Source organism: Gambusia affinis, linkage group LG06 (assembly GCF_019740435.1).
Source record: "Gambusia affinis linkage group LG06, SWU_Gaff_1.0, whole genome shotgun sequence".
Lineage (NCBI taxonomy): Eukaryota > Metazoa > Chordata > Actinopteri > Cyprinodontiformes > Poeciliidae > Gambusia > Gambusia affinis.
Genome location: NC_057873.1, coordinates 10,980,263 through 10,998,889, shown reverse-complemented (window position 1 = coordinate 10,998,889; position 18,627 = coordinate 10,980,263). Strand labels below are relative to the sequence as shown.

At 37.5% G+C, this 18,627-nt stretch overlaps 2 protein-coding genes and 1 long non-coding RNA gene across 4 annotated transcripts; 1 reads left to right on the top strand and 2 right to left on the bottom strand.

The window, feature by feature from the left end:
• Window positions 1-1,737: 1,737 nt before the first annotated feature.
• On the bottom strand, window positions 1,738-12,522 carry LOC122833054 (thymus-specific serine protease). The gene is made up of 14 exons (XM_044120355.1): window positions 12,481-12,522; window positions 10,855-10,902; window positions 10,410-10,541; window positions 9,462-9,561; window positions 8,046-8,175; window positions 7,250-7,373; window positions 6,392-6,469; window positions 6,152-6,199; window positions 5,931-6,050; window positions 4,988-5,158; window positions 3,405-3,546; window positions 3,142-3,321; window positions 2,810-2,955; window positions 1,738-2,213 (listed from the first exon to the last, which is right to left on the bottom strand). Exons 1-14 carry the CDS (start codon window positions 12,520-12,522, stop codon window positions 2,142-2,144), a joined length of 1,533 nt encoding a protein of 510 aa, XP_043976290.1. The 3' UTR covers window positions 1,738-2,141.
• Window positions 12,523-13,506: 984 nt separating this feature from the next.
• LOC122832238 (lysophosphatidic acid receptor 6-like) lies at window positions 13,507-18,132 on the top strand. Of its 2 annotated transcripts, none has more exons than XM_044118798.1 (2): window positions 13,507-14,461; window positions 17,802-18,132. In XM_044118798.1, the coding sequence occupies exons 1-2, from the start codon at window positions 13,614-13,616 to the stop codon at window positions 17,806-17,808; spliced, it is 855 nt and encodes a 284-aa protein (XP_043974733.1). In that variant the 5' UTR covers window positions 13,507-13,613; the 3' UTR covers window positions 17,809-18,132. The 2 variants fall into 2 exon arrangements, 1 of the variants encoding a protein (XP_043974733.1); XR_006370817.1 differs by lacking the exon at window positions 13,507-14,461 and adding an exon at window positions 17,409-17,635.
• LOC122832239 lies at window positions 14,067-17,311 on the bottom strand. Its single transcript, XR_006370818.1, has 4 exons — window positions 17,273-17,311; window positions 16,981-17,034; window positions 14,333-14,404; window positions 14,067-14,208 (listed from the first exon to the last, which is right to left on the bottom strand). It is a non-coding gene; the product is annotated as an uncharacterized LOC122832239 (long non-coding RNA).
• Window positions 18,133-18,627: the final 495 nt, after the last annotated feature.

Here is an 18,627-nt window from a genome sequence, read left to right as displayed (position 1 = left end):
TTTCCACACAGCACTGCATGTTGAACCAGCGCAAAATTATCCCCACATGTACCTGTTGAAGGTACAAACACCTGCCATGCCTCATCATAATTTCCCACAATGCTACAGAAATGTTATGAAAAGTAATCGGAGGGCTCCTACCCTCTACCCCTCCTCCTCCAGGCCACATTTTTCTCATCCAGCTTCTCATCTGTCCACAGGAGTGAGAGATGGGATGGCGGGATTAATACTCTTCCGCCCAAACCAAGCTGGAGAATGATGGATGGACGGGTGCAGGAAGGGAGAGGAGGAGGAGAGACAGATTAAAGGAGAGAAGTCTGAGGGGTTCATAAATCCAAAACATGGGGTTGGAGAAAGGAGGGGAGACCTGCATCGTATCAGACTCTAATAACATCTGCAAGAAATCTATGAGGAGGTAGACGGAGGTGCAATGAGGGGGTCAGAGGGGGAGAGATGGGAGCTGCGTAATAGCATTAGATGTAATCCAATCATGGCAATAAGATGCGAATGGATGAGTGTGAGCAACTGTGATTATGCAGACAAGAGACGGTGGCGTATGAGGAAGGGCAGGTCTTGGTGTTGGACATGAGGAAAAGTTCTCACAGGAGCTTTCTGCTGCAGAGACACCAAGAAAACACAGTTTACTTACTGGAGTTTTGTTATTTTGACTCAGAAAACGTAAATCGCACTGCTCTATCATGAAACCCATGAACTCTCTGTGTGTAGAGGCCGTCTCCATGTTAAGAGCGGTTGTGCACCCATGACCTGACTCGGTTCAGATGGAGTGCTTTTTCACCTCCCTCCTCTTCTTCACGACCCCATCGCTGCCCCCCTCGCTCCACCTCCCAACCTCCTCCCCTTCATCCACCAGGGCCACATTTTTCATGGCCCAGCTGTCGGAGAGCCGTGATTGGTTGGCTCAGCGGACAGATAGCCGATAGGCTCTGATTAATAGTTGAGGCCCAAGAACTTCCTCATTGATCAACGGGACAGGCTGCAGAGAGAGAGAGGAGGAGGAGGAGGAAGAGTGGTGGTGAGGAGAGAAAAAGCATTCCCTGTCGCTCTGCAAGCGCTGGCTGATAATCCAGATAGCCGCTTTTTGTACGTGTGTGTGTGTGTGGGGATGGGGGGGTGCGTGCGTGCATGTGCGTAAGCTTGCTGTATTGAGGGGATAAAGATTGTTTGAAGCAAGATGCAAAATAAAGGAATGCTGTTTAAAACTCCTTCCTTCTCGTCAACTGACCCCTGATGTGCAATAACATCTGAGCTTTAGGTGGGTGAGCAAAAATTTTGTCTCAGCATAGATCAAATTTTAGTTTTTATTCCATAAAATCAGTTTTTGCTATTGTCAAGCCATGATTTAAATTTGCTTTTTTTAACGTGTTCAATCTCAGATTGGTGTTTCTGTGTGTGTGTTACAGTATCAGTGTGTGTTATAAAGCCTGCGTGCCTGTGTGTGCCCCCCTGCTGTTCTGTCCAACCTCTAGTTGATTGATGAGCTTCACTCCCACGGAGGTCAGCAGGGTCATGACCTCCCACTTTTGACCCCCCTGTTGAGAGGTTCACGCATACATGCACACCAATACACACACACACACACACACGGAAACAGATGGCCTCGGGACAACTGGTTCTCCCCTCACCTTTTCTCCTCAAACACACCCCGAATCTCCATGATTCCTCTTGATGTTAGAAATTCAACTGTGTCGCCTCCCTGGAAAAAGTCAGACACAGTACTTATTTTCAGTTTTTATTTTTTCTTATAGAGAAAAACGAAACAAATCTGACCAAAATGTTCCACCATGACAGGTTTACTGCATTTAATCAAAAACAGCAGATTAACGGCTCCAAACTTTAATATTGGGTGTTTTTCAGAGTTTTCTTAGAGAGTTGCAACACCACACCCTAGTGATAAAACAGTGTAACAGCAGCAGGTGAATCTTGTAAAAACCACACAAAAAGATTTTTTTAATACTACAAAATGCTAACGGCAGCATCCAAATCACACAAGCACAGATGCTGTATGCAGAGCTGAGATTATTATGGACACAACAAGAGGAAATGCAAGAAAGCAGTCAGATTCTCTCAGTTTCAGAAATCAATGATAAGAGCTGATCTGGATTTAATATCACTGATCACAATTATGCTCCTGATTTTGTCATCTTCTCCAGGGCGGCTGTCTTCAACCAGCGGGCGACATGGTTCTCAATTTCCTGAGAGAAGAAAAGCAGGAAAATATTGTGCTTAAAATGTCCTTATATATAAGACTAATTTTTATGTTTAATCCTAAACTAAAAGATGCTGAAGTCTCCAGTGACTCTAAGAGTATGTATTTTCTTGATATTTTTAAATTTTTTCAGATCCAAATCAAATATGACCAACAAAACGTATCTATGTACTTCCTTATGTTGTTCTAGCATAGGGATGGGCCGATGTGAAAACTTGGGCCAATATTGATATCTGACATTCATATAGCATTTATGGTCAATAACCAATATTTAGTGATGGTCACCATCACATCACACTATCACTATCACATGACCAACCTCCTCCCACTCCAGCAACATAATGGAAACAAATATTGGTTGTTAATATTGGCCCAGTTTCATTTATCGCACTAATGTCGACAAGTTAAAAATTAGCTCAATTGACTCATACCGATGGTAGCATCAATACATTGAGTTTCAAGTTCTAGCTATTTAGTCCTGAGAAAATACATTGACGTTTATGGTAGTAAAGTAATATGGTTTGAATATTTTTCCAAGGTACCGTATTATACTCGGTACTGACAGCAGTCAGGAGACCGTACCTGCCTGGCCTTCATGAGTGAGTGGCGGTCTGTTGGTCTTTCCTTTGACATGTCAGCACAGTGTGCAGTATCCTTAATGAAAACTGTCTGAGATCCCTCACTGCTGTCCTGAACCACTGACAGCTCCTTCCATGGGTCCACTCCACCTGCAGTGATGATGATACAGATGTATTTAATGACCCTGCTACGCTGTTTTCTTATCTAATCTGTCACAACAGACAGCTTTCTTGCTGCGGTTGACTGTCCAGAAAATGGGTCTGTTTCTGCTCACTGTGGTATGGAGCTTCAATCATTTGCTGCATGTTTTTTTCCTTCAAAGAAGAGAATCTTACCATTAACATAAAGGACTCTGTATGTGTTGGGGTTGTCTCCTCCGTAGTAACTGTTTGTGAAGGCGATGCGAGAAGGCAAAGAATGCTGGGAAATACCAAACACCTTGGTACAGATCTTAGTCTGAGCCTGTAGGGTTACCATGCCAGAGAACGGACAGGTAGTGTCCTCACAGGTCTGATCTATAAGAGCCACAGAAAAGAAGGTTTAATATACAGGAGGAGTGATATTTGAGTGATTATTTGAGTGTGTGTGTGTGTTGTACAAAAGCCAAATTCAGTGCAGGTCTGGTAAGTCCACTGTCTCTCTGCTCTTCTACGGTTCTTGTGAGACGTGTCCTTCAGGTCCTTCACCGTTTTTTCATGAGAAACGTCCAGACATGATTCACCAGAGTTCGAGTGGTACATCTACACATATTTACACATAAATCATTTTACCTTAGAGCTACTCATTTACAGGCACATCTAGAAAAATTTGAATATTGCACAAATATGCAAAATTTCTTGCCATTTTATGGAAATTTATTAAAGAAACCCTATAAATTCAGTCTGAGAAAGTTAGAATACCACATTAGTCCAATCAAAAATCAATGTTTTAAATGCTAATGTTATGATTATAAAAAATATGAACATCCATATGCACTCAGTACTTGGTCTTTGCTCCTTTTGCATTCATTACTGTGTCAGTGTGCCATAGCATAGAGGCAATCAGCCTGTGACACTGTGTAGGTGAAGAGGAAACCCAGATTACTTTGATATCTGCCTTCAGGTCATCTGCCTCATCTTCCTCTTGATAACACCCTGTAGATTTCCTAAGGGGTTAAAAGTCAGGGGAGTTTGGTATCTCCCACTATGGTCATGGAACCAGCTCTTGTGTGGGATGGCACCAAGTCATGCTGGAAAATAAAATCATCATGAGGTGCTCTGGAATTTCCAGGTACACAGCTGCACTGACTGGATTTCAAAAAAACCCAGTGGACCAGAACCACCAGATGACACAGCAACCAAAACCACCACTGACTGTGGAAACTTCACAGTGGTCTTAAAGCAGCGTGGTTTCTGTTCCCTTTCACTCTTCTTATAGACTCTAGGACCTTGATTTTTAAATTTATCTGAAAATAAGACTCCGGGCCATTGTGCAACAGTCCAGTTCCTTTTCTACTCAGCCAGTGTAAGACAGCTCTGATGTTTTCTCCGGTTCCATGTGGCTTGGCACAGGGAATGTGGCACTTGTAGCTCATGTCTAGAATTTGTCTGTGAGTGGTCACAAAGATCCCAGTGCGGAGGTTCTTCCTGTTGCTGGTGGACTTTTTTCATCCACTCAATTTTCTGTTAATGACCTGGGATACAGAACTCTGCGAGCAACCAGGTTCTTCAGGAACAATCTTTTGTGGCGTTGGACATCTGTCCAGTCAGCAGTCTTCTCTATACTTATGTAGCCTACTGACCCAGAGTAACAGATTGTTCAAAGGCTCAGGAAATTGTTGCAGGTGCTTTGAGTTAATTAGCTGATTAGGATGTGACACCTTGTTTTCATTAATGAGCTTTGTCATATTATTTAAATTTGTTGAGCCACTGGATTTTGGGTTTTCCTAATCATAAGAAATAAAACTTCACATCACTTTCTGAGATGACTGGCAAGAAATATTGCACTTTTACAAAACATTCCATTATTTATTATCTGTACCTGTAATATCCACATTTTCTAAAATGATTTCTTACTGGCACCACCATATTTTAAGCCTAAGTGGCTTAGGTGAGGTATTCACTGAAATGACTCTGTGCTGACCTCTAGTGGTAATTTCTAAACATGAACATTTTAAAAAAGACCTTAAAAAGCCATTTGAACCTGTGAGAGTTTCACAAGGCGGTGGTAGGCCTCCATCTCTGCTTCCTGTGTGGCGTTATGACTTGTTTCGGTCATAACACCACACAGCTCCTTTATCGACATCAACACTCCTTCTTCGTTGTACTGCACACTTCCCATGATGATGTCAGCCAAGTTTTGCATCAACTCCATCTGAAGAAAGGAAGTGTGGGCAAAGTGTTCTGTTGGTGCATTTATCTGTGACAGAATCTGAATCAGAAGACTGCAAAACAAAGTGTGGGAAGAAACAACTAAAATACATCAAGCTAAACTAATGACACTACATGGGCTAAATCACTATTGATCATTTTTTATTTTTTTTTATTTGTCTATCAATAAATCATGTTCTACCCATGTACTTAAACCTTTGTTAAGCTGTTTTTTTATTAATAGAAAAATCAACTTAGCTCAACATTTTTTGACATATTTATGTAGTCAACTTAATTGTTTTGTGAATCTTTTGAATTCAGTCTTATTTTTGAGGTTTTTTGGTTTAGATTAATTAATTTCCTTGAGATATGACAAATTGTGCTCCAGACTTTAAAGAGATTTCATTTAAGCAGCTGGTTTGTTATTTATTTGAGTTATAGCGTCACATTTTATTACAGTAGATCAGAAATTAATTGTAGAAAATTATGTTTGTCATTTGTCAAAGTGGGAAGAAGAAGTAGAGATTATATCTTGTAGCATCTTGAAGCCGATTGCTTCATTTATTTCCAGAAAAGAAAAAATAAGTAGCGAAATTAAACTTTCTCAAAGTATCAATGAGATGAAATGACCAGCGTCCAAGGTAAAGTAATTTGAAAAGTTGATCAAAGTTTCCAGCTATCTTTATTGTATTGAAATAATCACTAATTAGTCTACATATCCACATTAAAGCTTAAACTATTTAACTATTTAATCTTAAAAACTGTGAAGTCATCACCTGATCATCAGGATTTTTGGGAGTCTGACAGCAGCCAAAGTCGCCAGCCACCTTGGTGAAATTTCCATCCAACAGCGTTGCTTCGACAAGAACAAATGCCTCCCGCACTTTAGCCAGACACTGCAGACAGAAGACGGAGCTGAATATACTCCACACAAACGCTGAGAGGAAGTTAATGGTTCTCATATGATGAATAGACAACCAGGTGGCAGCCTTCACACCTTCTCTGAGCCACCAACAGCCTCATTCATCAGGCCCAAGCCGACAACCTGAGACGGAGGGAATGGCAGGCGTGAGTAAGGAGGAAACACAAAGTTCCAGACTGGAATCTGCTTCCTCAGACACTTCTGTTATTTCTGCTGCAGTCACAGGCCAGGAATCCAAAGTTCTATTGTTAAATCAGTTTCTTAAAATGTAGTTTTAAGGTTCACTTGGTAGATTGCAGATCACAGATTCCGTACATTGCTATACTCAGAAAAATCCAACTTTGCCTTCACAGGAGCAGAGGAAGCCACAGCTCCATACACCAGATTTGGAAACTGCAACACAAGAAGAATGGACACAGAAAATCTATTAAGTAACTGTGTTGCATTTATCCACAGTTTCTTTTTCTTTTGTGTCAAGTTTCATTCATTATCAAACATGAAACAGGTAAAAGCAGTTTTTCCAGAGGAGTTTGGTCATCACCTGACATGTTTCCTGCCAAACATTTTTGTTGTTTGGCAGGAAGAAGTCCAGTTACATTTTTCTTGTTTTTCAGTCCAGAAACATGAGCTAAAATTAGACTTTGGACATAAAAAGATATCTTGTTCCGCTTTACAAACAATAAACTAACAGTATCAACAATAGAGAGCGACATTTGTTAATGCCTCTATGATCTGTTTTTATCACTGCGTTACATGGCAACTGTAGAAACATTTTACTAAAATTATACAATTAGAAATTAGAATATAACCAGAAAGTAGCAGAGAATATTGAACAAAGAACTAGAAGAAGCTGTTGATCAAAGTCATTTTAACAGGCTACTATTGAGCCTTTCCATGTGACATCAGATTATATTTATGCTGGTAAGGAATATAAAGATTAGAAGTTTCAACTAGTTTCCACAATGTCACAAACAGCTCAAAACATTAAATATTTCTTATTAATCACATCTGGATAAGATAAAAATTATAACATTGCAAGAATTATTTCAGAAAAAGGTTTAAAATTAATTCATAAATGCCTCTTTCTCTTTTATATAGTTTGCCATTTTAAAGTAACATTTATGAAACCACAACATTGATTGATGTGAGAGATTCATTTGTGAAGTGCTGCACCTTTCCTCTAAACCAGGCGGATAGAGATCCTGAGTATGAGCCTCCAAAGCTGATCCAGGTGTTTCTTCTGCTTAGATTGAAGCTCTGACTGATGTACTGATGAAATACAGCCAAGTCGGCAAGTCTGAACCAAAGAGAATAACAGTACAGAGTGAAAATGACCCAAATATGCTCTTTGTCTGTTGTTTTGCCTCAGATTATAAAACTAAACAACAATTGCTTGAATAAATACAAATGCAATTTCTGAAAGATGATAAATCATGGAAAAAAAGTACTCTGATTGTGTTCATCATAAGAAAACGCTATGACCATCCATCCATCCATCCATTTTCTTACACCCTTGTCCCTAGTATAAATTACTTTATGTCTGTCATTTCCCAAGGAGTTGGAATAAGCTGAGGTTTCTCAAGTTACAGGGAAATTGTTCTCTTCATATAAGAATGGTAAATGTAACGCCCAAAAATCTTCTTATAGGCTATGAGCTATTGACAACATTTGGTTAAAAAACTAAAAAGTGCAATAAGATGGAGGGAAACACACACACACATACACCCACACACACACACACACACTGGTGAAGACTCAACACCAGGGGTCCCCAAACTTGGTCCTCGAGGGCCGGCATCCTGCATGTTTTAGTTCTCTCCCTGGTGGCACCAACAACCTTTTCAGCATGTCAGTGTTCTTCTTCTAACGAGCCATCATTTGATCCAGGTGCATTAAACCAGTGAGAGAACTAAAACATGCAGGAGGCCGGCCCTCGAGGACCGACTTTGGGGACCCCTGGAACACTAACGCCTGCTGGCTGCTCAGGTCTGCCAGGTTCTCTGTTTTTAGGCCATCAGGATTGATGCTGTCGCCATAGAAACGATGCTCCACAGCCAGCAGCAGAGCCCTGTGCTCTATAGCCATGTCAACATGATGACCTGGAAAAACATGGTAAACAACATAAAGACTCAGTGTGAAATCAGTTTATTCATTTAAACAAGAAACAGAATGGAGCTGATATAGACCTAAGTTTTCAAAGCTGTTAAAACGAGCAAAAAGTGATTTTGAAAGTGGAACTAAAACGTGATTTTGAAAGAGAAATTATATTTGGTTATAAATCTGAAATGAAGCCTGTCTGTCTAATTATTATACTGAAGTTTGGTCTATAATTACTTATGCTGTAACTTGTGATTTTTATTCAAGTATTCCTGAACTACATGCCTTTGACATAAAGTTCTTCCACCATTAGGAAGAACTTAATGTGGAAAGGAAAGCAAGAGTTAAAAATTAGTTGTTAATCAGATGCTAAGTGTTCCAAATAAGTTTTATTATTACCTTACACAAAACATTTAATGACCGATTTAGTGTTCTCTTTGTTTTTACTCTGACCTTAATATTTTAAAGTCTGGCTTAAACTAGTGTTATGACATTTTTATCAAACTCTGTTTCAGCACAGTTTCACCTGAATCTGCTAATTTATTCAAGAAGCTGAATTAAACATTGAAATAAAAATTTGATATTTTACAAATATTACATTTGTTCTTTTTTCGAAGAACAAATGTATAAATAAGCTAACTTTACGCTGCACAAATCATTTAAAAATAGCATCCCTAAATTAATTTCATGACTAGGACAAAGAAATAGAAAATATTACACTTGAATATTTCTATGTTCAGCTGAACCTAAGAGATTACAGTAAAGATTTAAATTCTAAAATGAGTTTCAATATATAACTATTCTCAACATGCAGTGTTTGTTTTTATCACTATTTCAATTAGTTAAAATGAAAATAATGGTTTTGTAAGAATTATGTTTGGTTCATTTTGATTTTTAAAACAAGTTGATCTATCCCTGTCCTTTTATAAGATTGATATTTTAATATAATATTGTTCAAAAGCTACATTTAGAAGTCATAAAGGTGAATGTATAGATTACATTTCTCATTTAACATTATCTTTCAAAGTAAAAGAGATTAGAGATCAAATTATTTGTATACAATTGAATTTTTGTGTTGCCTTTTTCATTTCCTGGTGCTGTTTAGCAAAAATTTAGTGGTAAGTTTACAAATTTACCACTGTACAAACTTGCTCCAGGCTCACAGGATCATTTCTGATATAACAGGACTGACATTTATTTGTCAAAAATAAATTTATTTACTTGTAAAGTGAGGACAGAGTGTTACATGAACAGATAAATGGATAAAGACGTCTGTGTTCTATGGTACCTGCAAGAACATCAAAGTTATAGATGGGACCTTCTCCACCAATGAAGAGAAACACTGGACCATCGGGCCGCTGCCAGTACGCCTCGTTTACAAAGAATCTCTGTGACCCAGATAGACACAAGCAGGCAGAAATAGACAAAGTAATAAATATACAATAATACTTAAAACAGAAGCATGTTTAGTACTTATTTCAACTACAAAAAGCCAAATTTGTAGTTCTTGCTTGGATGCAGCGTTCTGTGTGAGTGAGGTCCTGTGATCTGGCTGACTAATAATAAAATCTCTTAGCAGAACGATTCACACCTGGCAGTGAAATCTGTCCTGAGCAATCAGATCACAGTTATAAACTTAACATTCAAATAAACACACTTGAACTACATAATTATTCAAATAATGGTACTCCTGAGATTCCATTTTTATGAATTTAATTCAGCAACAAATCTCTCAGTGAGCTTGATTCCAGATTAAAAGGCACAATGTGAGGAAACTTGTTGCTTAGAAAACCTCAAATCACCACAGAGACACCAAATATCTCAAGTAGAAACTTTTTCAGCAGTAAAGTGACAGCTGTCAGTACTCACTCTGATTGTTGCATTGATATTTATATATGGAATATTTTAGAATGCAGTTACCATAGCGACCAGCTTGAAAAGCCATTACACCACAGAGAAAGGTTAACCATTCAGCCGTCCATGTCTCCACATAATACTGAGATGTAACTCCTCATTACTTTGCAGGAAATACTTAGAAAAGTTTCACTATTTCCTGTTAAGTTATTGTAATTAACCAGTAAGACCATGTGTGACTGTGTATTACTTTAACAGAGAAATGTTCACAAAACTACTAACTCTCCAAGTTAAGTAAGCAAAGATGTTTCTTGGATAAAAATAATTAAAAATGCAGTGTATAAACATAAGCAATGGAAGAGTCAAAAACTATTTAAGTTACCTGAGTAAAGGTCTTGACATTTTGTCGATTGAAGTGGTCCAGTGGCTGGTGAATCCAGCCCTCCTTCACATGTTGAAGAGGTTTACTTTTGCTAGCAAGGGGCGTCAGGAAAAACTCTTTGTGTTTCCGAGCCTGGAGATCACGGAAACGCTGATTAATCTTTGACAGAATACGTCCTGCCAATAAAAAAGTGAGAAAACAAAAACTGGAAATGAGATAATCCACCAAATAACAAACTTGAGCTGTGTGTGGGAGCTAACCCAATTGTACTGGTTCTTAAACCTGGGACAACAAAGAAGCTTTTTTTGTTTATGACCAAAAAATTCAGTTGTGCCCCAAAACACATTTACTCACCAGAATCTACAATATTCAGAAGAAACAAAAGGACAAAACTGGAGGCCGGAGAGAAAAGCATCTTTGATCACATTCAGATATTCAAACTGACCTGGATACACCTCCTGCATGCAGGATTCAAAAGGTTCTCATTGTTCTGCTACTTGTTATATACCACATGAAATGGGTTGCACCTCACTATCACTTTAGCTTGGGTGTGTGTGCGTGCGTGTGTGTGTGTGTATGTGTGTGTGTAAAATAGACTGTTCAGCATAAAGTAGCATCAATTTGGTAATTGGATAGTTTTGCTTTGTAATGGCTTTTTTTGGAAAGCTTCTATTACAGGCATTGAGAGGCCGTGTCTTCTTTCACAAAGTCCACAAAAATTTATTTTATTTTATTAATTTTTTTTTTTTAAATCACACAATTTACATAGACAAACACAACAATAAATAAGTACAAATGGTTGCTAAAGTACTTAATTACCTCTTGAAAGTGATAATTTGTTCACAAATAAATATCTGGCAAGTATGGAGTATGGAAATACAGCTATGAATCGTTTGTGTTTCTACCAGTTTTTACAGCTACTGACCTAAGTGCAGCTTTTGATAGTCGATCACAAAATATTACTGAATAGATTCACAACAGTATCTGCAGAACAGTTTTTAGGTGGTTCAAATTATATTTTAGTTTTCTTTTCTATTCTAAATATTATTATACTATTATATCTAAATGTAGGTGAGATGCAGAGTTCAACAAAGCTCCCTCTTAGGTCTCACACTTTTTCAATTATTCATGCTGCAGCTGTGAAAGATCAGCTTTAATTTTTATGGCTATGTTAATGACAAACAGCTTTACATCCATGTGTCTCGGGACAACCTGCAGCCAATCAATACACTTTTTACATTTAAGATGGTAATTATTTAAACTTTTGTCAGATTTGGATAGAAATTCTTTTCATTTAACTGCAAAGTTTGTCTCTGATCGAGTTACAAACAGTAGGACCAGTTATATAGGAAGACTGGTAAGTGAAGATAAAAAAAGGGAACAGAAAATATAATAAATAGAAATTAAAACAGCAAGTTAACAAGAATATATTTTTTTTTTAAACTAAAAAAACAACAGATCATCAATAGAGTCCAGCAGACTGAGAACTGAAACCTTTGTCTGCAATTTTAAAACAGCCCAGAAACTGTATTTTCTGGGAACAAAGTACTGAATTATTACAACATAAAACTATTAATTATTTCAGACAAAATAATTAATTTCCAAGATTACATGAAAAATCAAGTAAGTTAAAGAACCATCCTTTCCCAAGAATATCCAAATTATTATCACAGAAGTGATAATCAATAAAATATTCCCAAAAAGAGTAAATGGTTAAATTATAGGTAAAAGATTTAATCTTCCTCTTTGAATGTAGTAGCAGAAAATTAAGTCAACAGAGGCTTTTGTGGCTTTAAGAAACATAAACCCGGCCTATTTCACTGACTGGTTTGATGTCAGTGAAATGCTTCAGCAGAGTGCATGCAAGGTTCAAGCTGTTTTCCAAGGACACAGTGTTGTCGCATTTCACACTTCTTTTAAAAAACAAGAACTTGAGAAAGCACTTCCTGTTAATTCACTATCAAATCCTATGAGCAATGTGCTGTTCACACATTACCTAATTCTTTAAACACAAGCAGCATCATTATTGCTGAGGAGAAACTTTAATTTGGAGGTCAAATGTGGAGCTTACAAGCCTGAGAACATCTGTGAAGGATGGGGGTGGCTCCACCATGTTCTGTGAATGTTTTGCAACAAGAAGGACTTCACAAAGTAGATGCATCAAGAGGAAAGAAAATTATATGGAAAATAAAGTTATTTCTATTCTTGAATAAAGCAATGCACAACTTTCTAAATGTTGTTTCAACATTCTGACAGGCAGTTTTAAGGATGTTTTCTTTCATTTACAAATATTTGACTAACCAAGATGCTATTTAATTCTCTGTAGTTTAAGTTTATGTCCTACATTAGGAAAAAAAAAGAGAACATGGACACACATACAGTATATAAGTGAAATATTTGCACCCTCATGTATCCATTTCTATGACATGAATCTAAAGTCATGTCATAGAAAGCAGTGACAATTTAGACTATTTTGATCTGATTCTATGTGCAACAGGATGATTCATTGCGGTGTCTCTTAGACCGCATTTGAAATGTAAGGCAGATAAGCATCAGCAAAGGGTGCTCATAAGTGTGGGCGTCTTAAGAGTATTTTTAAATATTTTTACACTAATGGAAAGTTTTGCTATGAATAAGACCTCCTTCCTGTTTCCATTTTAAATAAAAAAAATCTCATCATAATCTTTTTTCATCAGGTGATGCAGAGTTAACAGACATTCAGTGAAATGATGTAAAACTAAATGTCAGATTAATGCACTTATCCATCAGTATCAAGTCCTGAAATAAACAAAAATAAAATTTATTTAATGAATTTTTGATTTTGTTTGAATATGTTATACATCACAGGGGAAGGCATTGTTTTGTAATTATTTTAAGAAATAATATCCATAAAAAACAAATTATTTAGTTTAATTATATAGTTCTTTTTAACTTCTTCGAGTACTTTTCTATGTAAGTAATTTTCTACCCAAAACGTGAACCGCTGCCAAAGATCTGACTTCAGATATGTCTTACTTTCTTCCTCTTACTGTAGAGAACACAGAAAGGGTTTTTAGGGTACGTCAGAGAGACCACAAGTCATGGTTACTCACTTAAATTTCCTGTCTCTTGCTGCCCTCAATTCATTTCTCACAGATGAAAAGCAGGGAGAGGAACTGCTCCTTCAACGGTTGATTGCGACATTTTTCTGTAAACAGCGAAATCATGGCTGTGTTTTATGCTGTGGTTTTTGGCTGTATTCTGGTTTTTGGTCTGCCTCTCAACGCCGTGTCACTGTGGATTCTGCTTTTCCACCATGGTCTCAGATCACCCATCGCAGTTTTTATGATCAACCTGGCAATCTCAGACCTGATGCTTGCCATCACTTTGCCTATGAGGGTCTACTTCTACGCCACGGAGAGTTGGCCTTTGGGTAACTTGACCTGTGTCTTCATCACGATGCTGTTTCGCAACAACATCCGCTCCAGTTCCATCTTCATCACGTTCATCAGCGTGGACCGGATGCTGGCTGTGGCTTATCCACTGAGGACACGGCACATACGAACTCTGTCCAATGCCGTGAAAGGAGTTGTCCTGGTTTGGCTCTTTGTGTTGGTGCTCAATATCCCAGAGGGGATCCATTTCTCAAAACTTTTGAACAGTATGAAAAACTCAACGTGTTTTGAATCTGTTTACTCTGATATAAAAGGAAACACATCAACCATCTACGTTCAGTCCGCGTTGGAGTTCATCTTGCTGGCAGTCAATGTTGGATGCACCTTTATGGTGTTCTGGACCATGCGTCATCACCTGAGTGAGTCTGCAAAGGTCAACAGCAAGGTGAACGTGATGGTGATTTTTGCCCTGAACTTGGTCATGTTTAGCGTATGCTTCCTGCCTTTGTCGATCACTGCATTAACGAGGAGTAAAGGGTCTGAACTCACACCCATGATATGTCTCGCTACTGTGAACTGCTGCTTGGATCCACTGTGTTATTACTTTTCCCTTGATGCCTTCTGGAAGAAAACAGAGGAAGATGATGTAAGAAGAGATCGGAGGACAAATGAAACTGAGTGAGATTCATGATGTTTCACTTTTTAGTGACTGATAATTTATTGTTAGCATGTCATATTTGGTGCCGAGTTTGTTTGGTCTGTCCTATCTTCCTTTCTCTCAACCTACTTTTTTCTTCTTCTTCTTCTTCTTCTTCTTCTTCTTCTAGTTAAGAAGAAGAAGAAGAATCCTAGCTGTCCTTTAGTGATATGTTTGTGGTTATTGCAGCAGACCAGTAGTAGGACATTATACTGTTGAACTTAATAGAATCTGATGAATTTAGATATTTCAGAGCAAAAAACATATCAGAAAACTGCAAGAGACATATAAAACACACAAAACTGTTTTTTATTTTTTTTCAAAATAAAAAGATAACCTGACAGAACAAAACATGTACATTTGTGATCACATGTAGACAACATATACGATGACCTGGGGAATACGTGGCACCACCACAAGCACTTGTGGAAATGACTTTAGCTAGATTAGTGGAAACTTATTTTTATCTTGCTTAACATGGGAATTTGCAAGTGTTTCACAAGTCATTTCCATATCACTTTTCTTAAACCACATCTGTTTTCACATGTGCAATGTGATTTTACATCTGACATTTTCCCACTTATAAAGTTGCAGACAGAGAACACAAGCTATGTCTTGTCAATGGTTACTTCTCTAGAAACTCAGCTTTTCTTGCTGACTGTTCTTGCAATGATGTCACAAAATGTACCTACTAGGAATCATTGAGGACAAACAGTGAGAGTAACCATGGCGACAGATGCAGGATTGAAGAAAGTCAGTATCAAAAGCAGTTATTAAGGGAGAATAATGTAGTATGTGAGACATGAAGGCTACATATTTATGTCTCAGTGACACATCTAAGCTGTGACCGACAGAGAAATGTTAAATGTGCTCACATTTTAGGGCTGCAGGCTGCCACATATTGAGACGGTCCCGGTAAAGACCAATGTAAACAAGTGATGCTTAAACATAATTATGCCAAATATGAGAAGATGTTGCCGCCACCAGTATAAAGAGTCAGAGTGACTTTAGTATTGAAGAGGGGCTTTGTCCCCTCCAGACTTGTCTGTAAATTTTGTCTTGCTTAATAAAAATAATAATTTATTTAAATTTGTCTTACAGAGTCTTCACTTATACATCTCACAGAAACACATTGTAATCAACCCCCAATGTGCTTTAATTGTTTTTAGGGAAAATTAGAAATTCAATCCATTGGTCAAACTCATATCAAATACTAAATAGTAAATGTGGTCAGTATTATGACTTCTCTGGGAACCAAAAGTTCACCTGCAATGCAAAAGTTTTTTCTTTTTGCTTTTGTTTCTGTTTTGTTTTTGGTGGCCTCAAGCTACCATGCCATCAGGGTATCAATCTGCAAAAACTGATAAAATAAGGATTACTGCTTGTTTGTTTTGTTTTGTTTTGTTTTGTTTTTTTTAAAACATCGACTAAGACATTATTGTTTGAAACTAGACATCATGCTTATGCTCACATCTAAACCTACATCCAGCTCTAGAAGAGCCAACCTGGGATAAATAAACCAGTCTTGAGTGTTGCATTTTATCAATTCTCCTTGATAATATTACCAGAAACTCACTCTAGCTGGTACTTAGCCAGAACAGAAGGTCTGAAGTAACTAACAGGGCAAAATTGATCATCTAATTTTACTAAAATTGATAATCTCATCTTACTTTCTGCAAAGTTTGCACATTGAACTATATTTGTTCTTTGATTAGTCTAATAAGGTCAGAGTGATAGCCACATCTATTTAAGGCTCAATTAGCAACACAATTAACCACACAATGAGCAGTGAAGCTAGTTCAGTTTCTGCTGTTGTTATTCATTCCTATGGTGTTACTTTGATTCCATATTACTTTACATACATTTTAAGATATAATCTTAATGCATTAGAATGTCTTTTTGTTCTCAAACCATTTGTCTGTGAGTTTGTGGCTTCTGCTAAAAGATTAGTTATTGAGTCCTCAGGTTGGGTTTGGTATATTTCTAAAACAGAACCTTATGCTGAGAGTCACTAAGAAAAAGGCAAGGTATGTTATGTCTGAATGTTTATAAAGACAGTCGAACCCATAAACTAAGGCCAAGGGATGCCTCAGAATCCTGAGGCATGTTTAAAGCTAGAGCCATACACTGGGAAATGCCAAATATGTTACAAGTGTAACTCTTCTCAGTTTGTCTCAGGTCCAATAGGTTGACTTCACGACACATTTAGGTTCATTGTACTTATTCTAAGAAAAGAGGAAATCAACTTGATGTTTAACATCAGTCCAGCAGCTTCTGCCCCACAGTTACACAACAGCAACAGAAAAAGGGGCCGATTGTGATTGTAAAGTGGTATTTAACATAAATTCATATAATTAATCCACATAACTAATCTCATCTTTACCATAAATGTCAATGAATATCTATTTTTAGAACTGGAAATAAAATCACACATGTAACATTCAAAGACTGCCGCAGTTGATAACTGGAACATTACTTTGAATCAAAAATTAAAACATACCTAAGAAAAGAGGAAATCAAGTTGGTGGTTAAGATATCTCCAGCAGCTTCTCTCCTTATGCATTAAATGAGATAAAATAAACAACCCTAAACAAACTGCATGAGCAGATAGAAGCAGTTAACATTTGTATAATAAAACATAGCTAAAATGGACAACATTAATAATGACAACGGTTAAAAACACATACAAATCATAGCAAAATTACTCATGAAACACTGTATATTATTAGATTTGTCTAAACTATATGTTAAAATATATTTGTAAAGAAAACAGAGCTGATTGTAACACATACCACAGTTACAGTAGCAGAAAAAGGGGGGGGGGGGGGGGCTGTCAATTACCGGTTACTATGGCAACCACCAACTGTCAAGAGCAGCAACAGAATTTAAAACACCAATAAATGTCTGTAGAAACAACTTGTTGACTAAATAAAATAAATTTAAAGAATAAATAAACAAATTTTTGACAAATTCACATCTATGATATTTTTAAATTAAACCCTGTTACACATGGAGAAGTCTAAGAAAGAGGTTAAATTCAAAGGTCAACAGGGATTCTTCAACATTCGGCTTGTTTGATGCACAGACATGAGGCTGGAGAACAAAATCCTCCTTTGTTCAGCAAAGTCCATGCTAACAAAGTCAGCAGTTTGAAGGTGACTAACCTGTCAAGCACAACATTTGTTTATTTAATTAGATCATAATTGTGCAGCAGTTACTGCTTTTGTATTGTTTACTATGACATTGTTCAGCTCTTTTGTTGGTGTTTGTAATAAATTGTCTGTAGTATTAAGGGTGCTGTTTTTTCTGTGACTTTCTCAGTGGTTGAAAAAGCAGCTCAAGTCCCAGACCATCACCAGATGGAGGGCCAGCAGCATAAGCCCACAGCAGACTGTAAGGATGGATTACTTCAGATTTGAAATGATCCAAAACAAATGGCTGCGAGCTTAGCAGAATCCATCCCTCTATTGCAGTGCAAATTTAGCTGCTAATTCAGCACACACCACTTTTTGGGTGCAACACCACAACTGCTCTTTTTGCAGAGCAAATGTATCTGATGAGAGAAGTGGAAAGCTGGTGATGTTAGACAATAAGTACAAGTTTAAGTCAATGTCATACAAATGCAAGAAAGAAACCTTGGTGCAGAATAAAAATGAAAAGTCATGTGTGGATCCAGTGGGTGTCAGCATGTCTTATTCATAAAGGGAAGAGGTTGTGCTATCCTACTTATGGAGCTAATTTTTTGGATAATGTCTTGCTGAGAAAAGGTTCATTCTGGTATTTAAAAGGAAACTAATTTGCTGAGGTAAGGTAAAAAAAAATAGTGAGGTTTAACAAGAACATTGCTTTACGGAAACAGTATTTCATGCTAGCGCAGCTACCCACCAGTAACCTTCTAATAATGTTCAAAAACTCCAACAATGCAAGTGAGGTGTTAAATTCTAATTATAATTCTCTTTCTCTATGAGCTTCTGTCTATGGCAGAGATGGTCGCTTGTTGAACTTTCAGAAGTCACGGCGGCTGCATTGCACCACAACAAAGGGAAAATAATGCCGAAAAACAGGTGAAGAACAACTCAAAACCACTCTACTCATACACATACACACATTGTAGTGTGTGCATGACTGGTATAATCCAAACACTGTT

Coding starts and splice junctions, on each gene's coding strand:
- LOC122833054 (XM_044120355.1), bottom strand. CDS start 12,522: ATGGTGGAGCCACCCCCATCCTTCACAGATGTTCTCAGGCTT. Junction 5,159..5,930: donor CCAAAAATCCTGATGATCAG/GTGATGACTTCA, acceptor TCCTTTCTTCAG/ATGGAGTTGATGCAAAACTT. Junction 3,547..4,987: donor GCCTTGTGAAACTCTCACAG/GTTCAAATGGCT, acceptor AAATATGTGTAG/ATGTACCACTCGAACTCTGG.
- LOC122832238 (XM_044118798.1), top strand. CDS start 13,614: ATGGCTGTGTTTTATGCTGTGGTTTTTGGCTGTATTCTGGTTTTTGGT.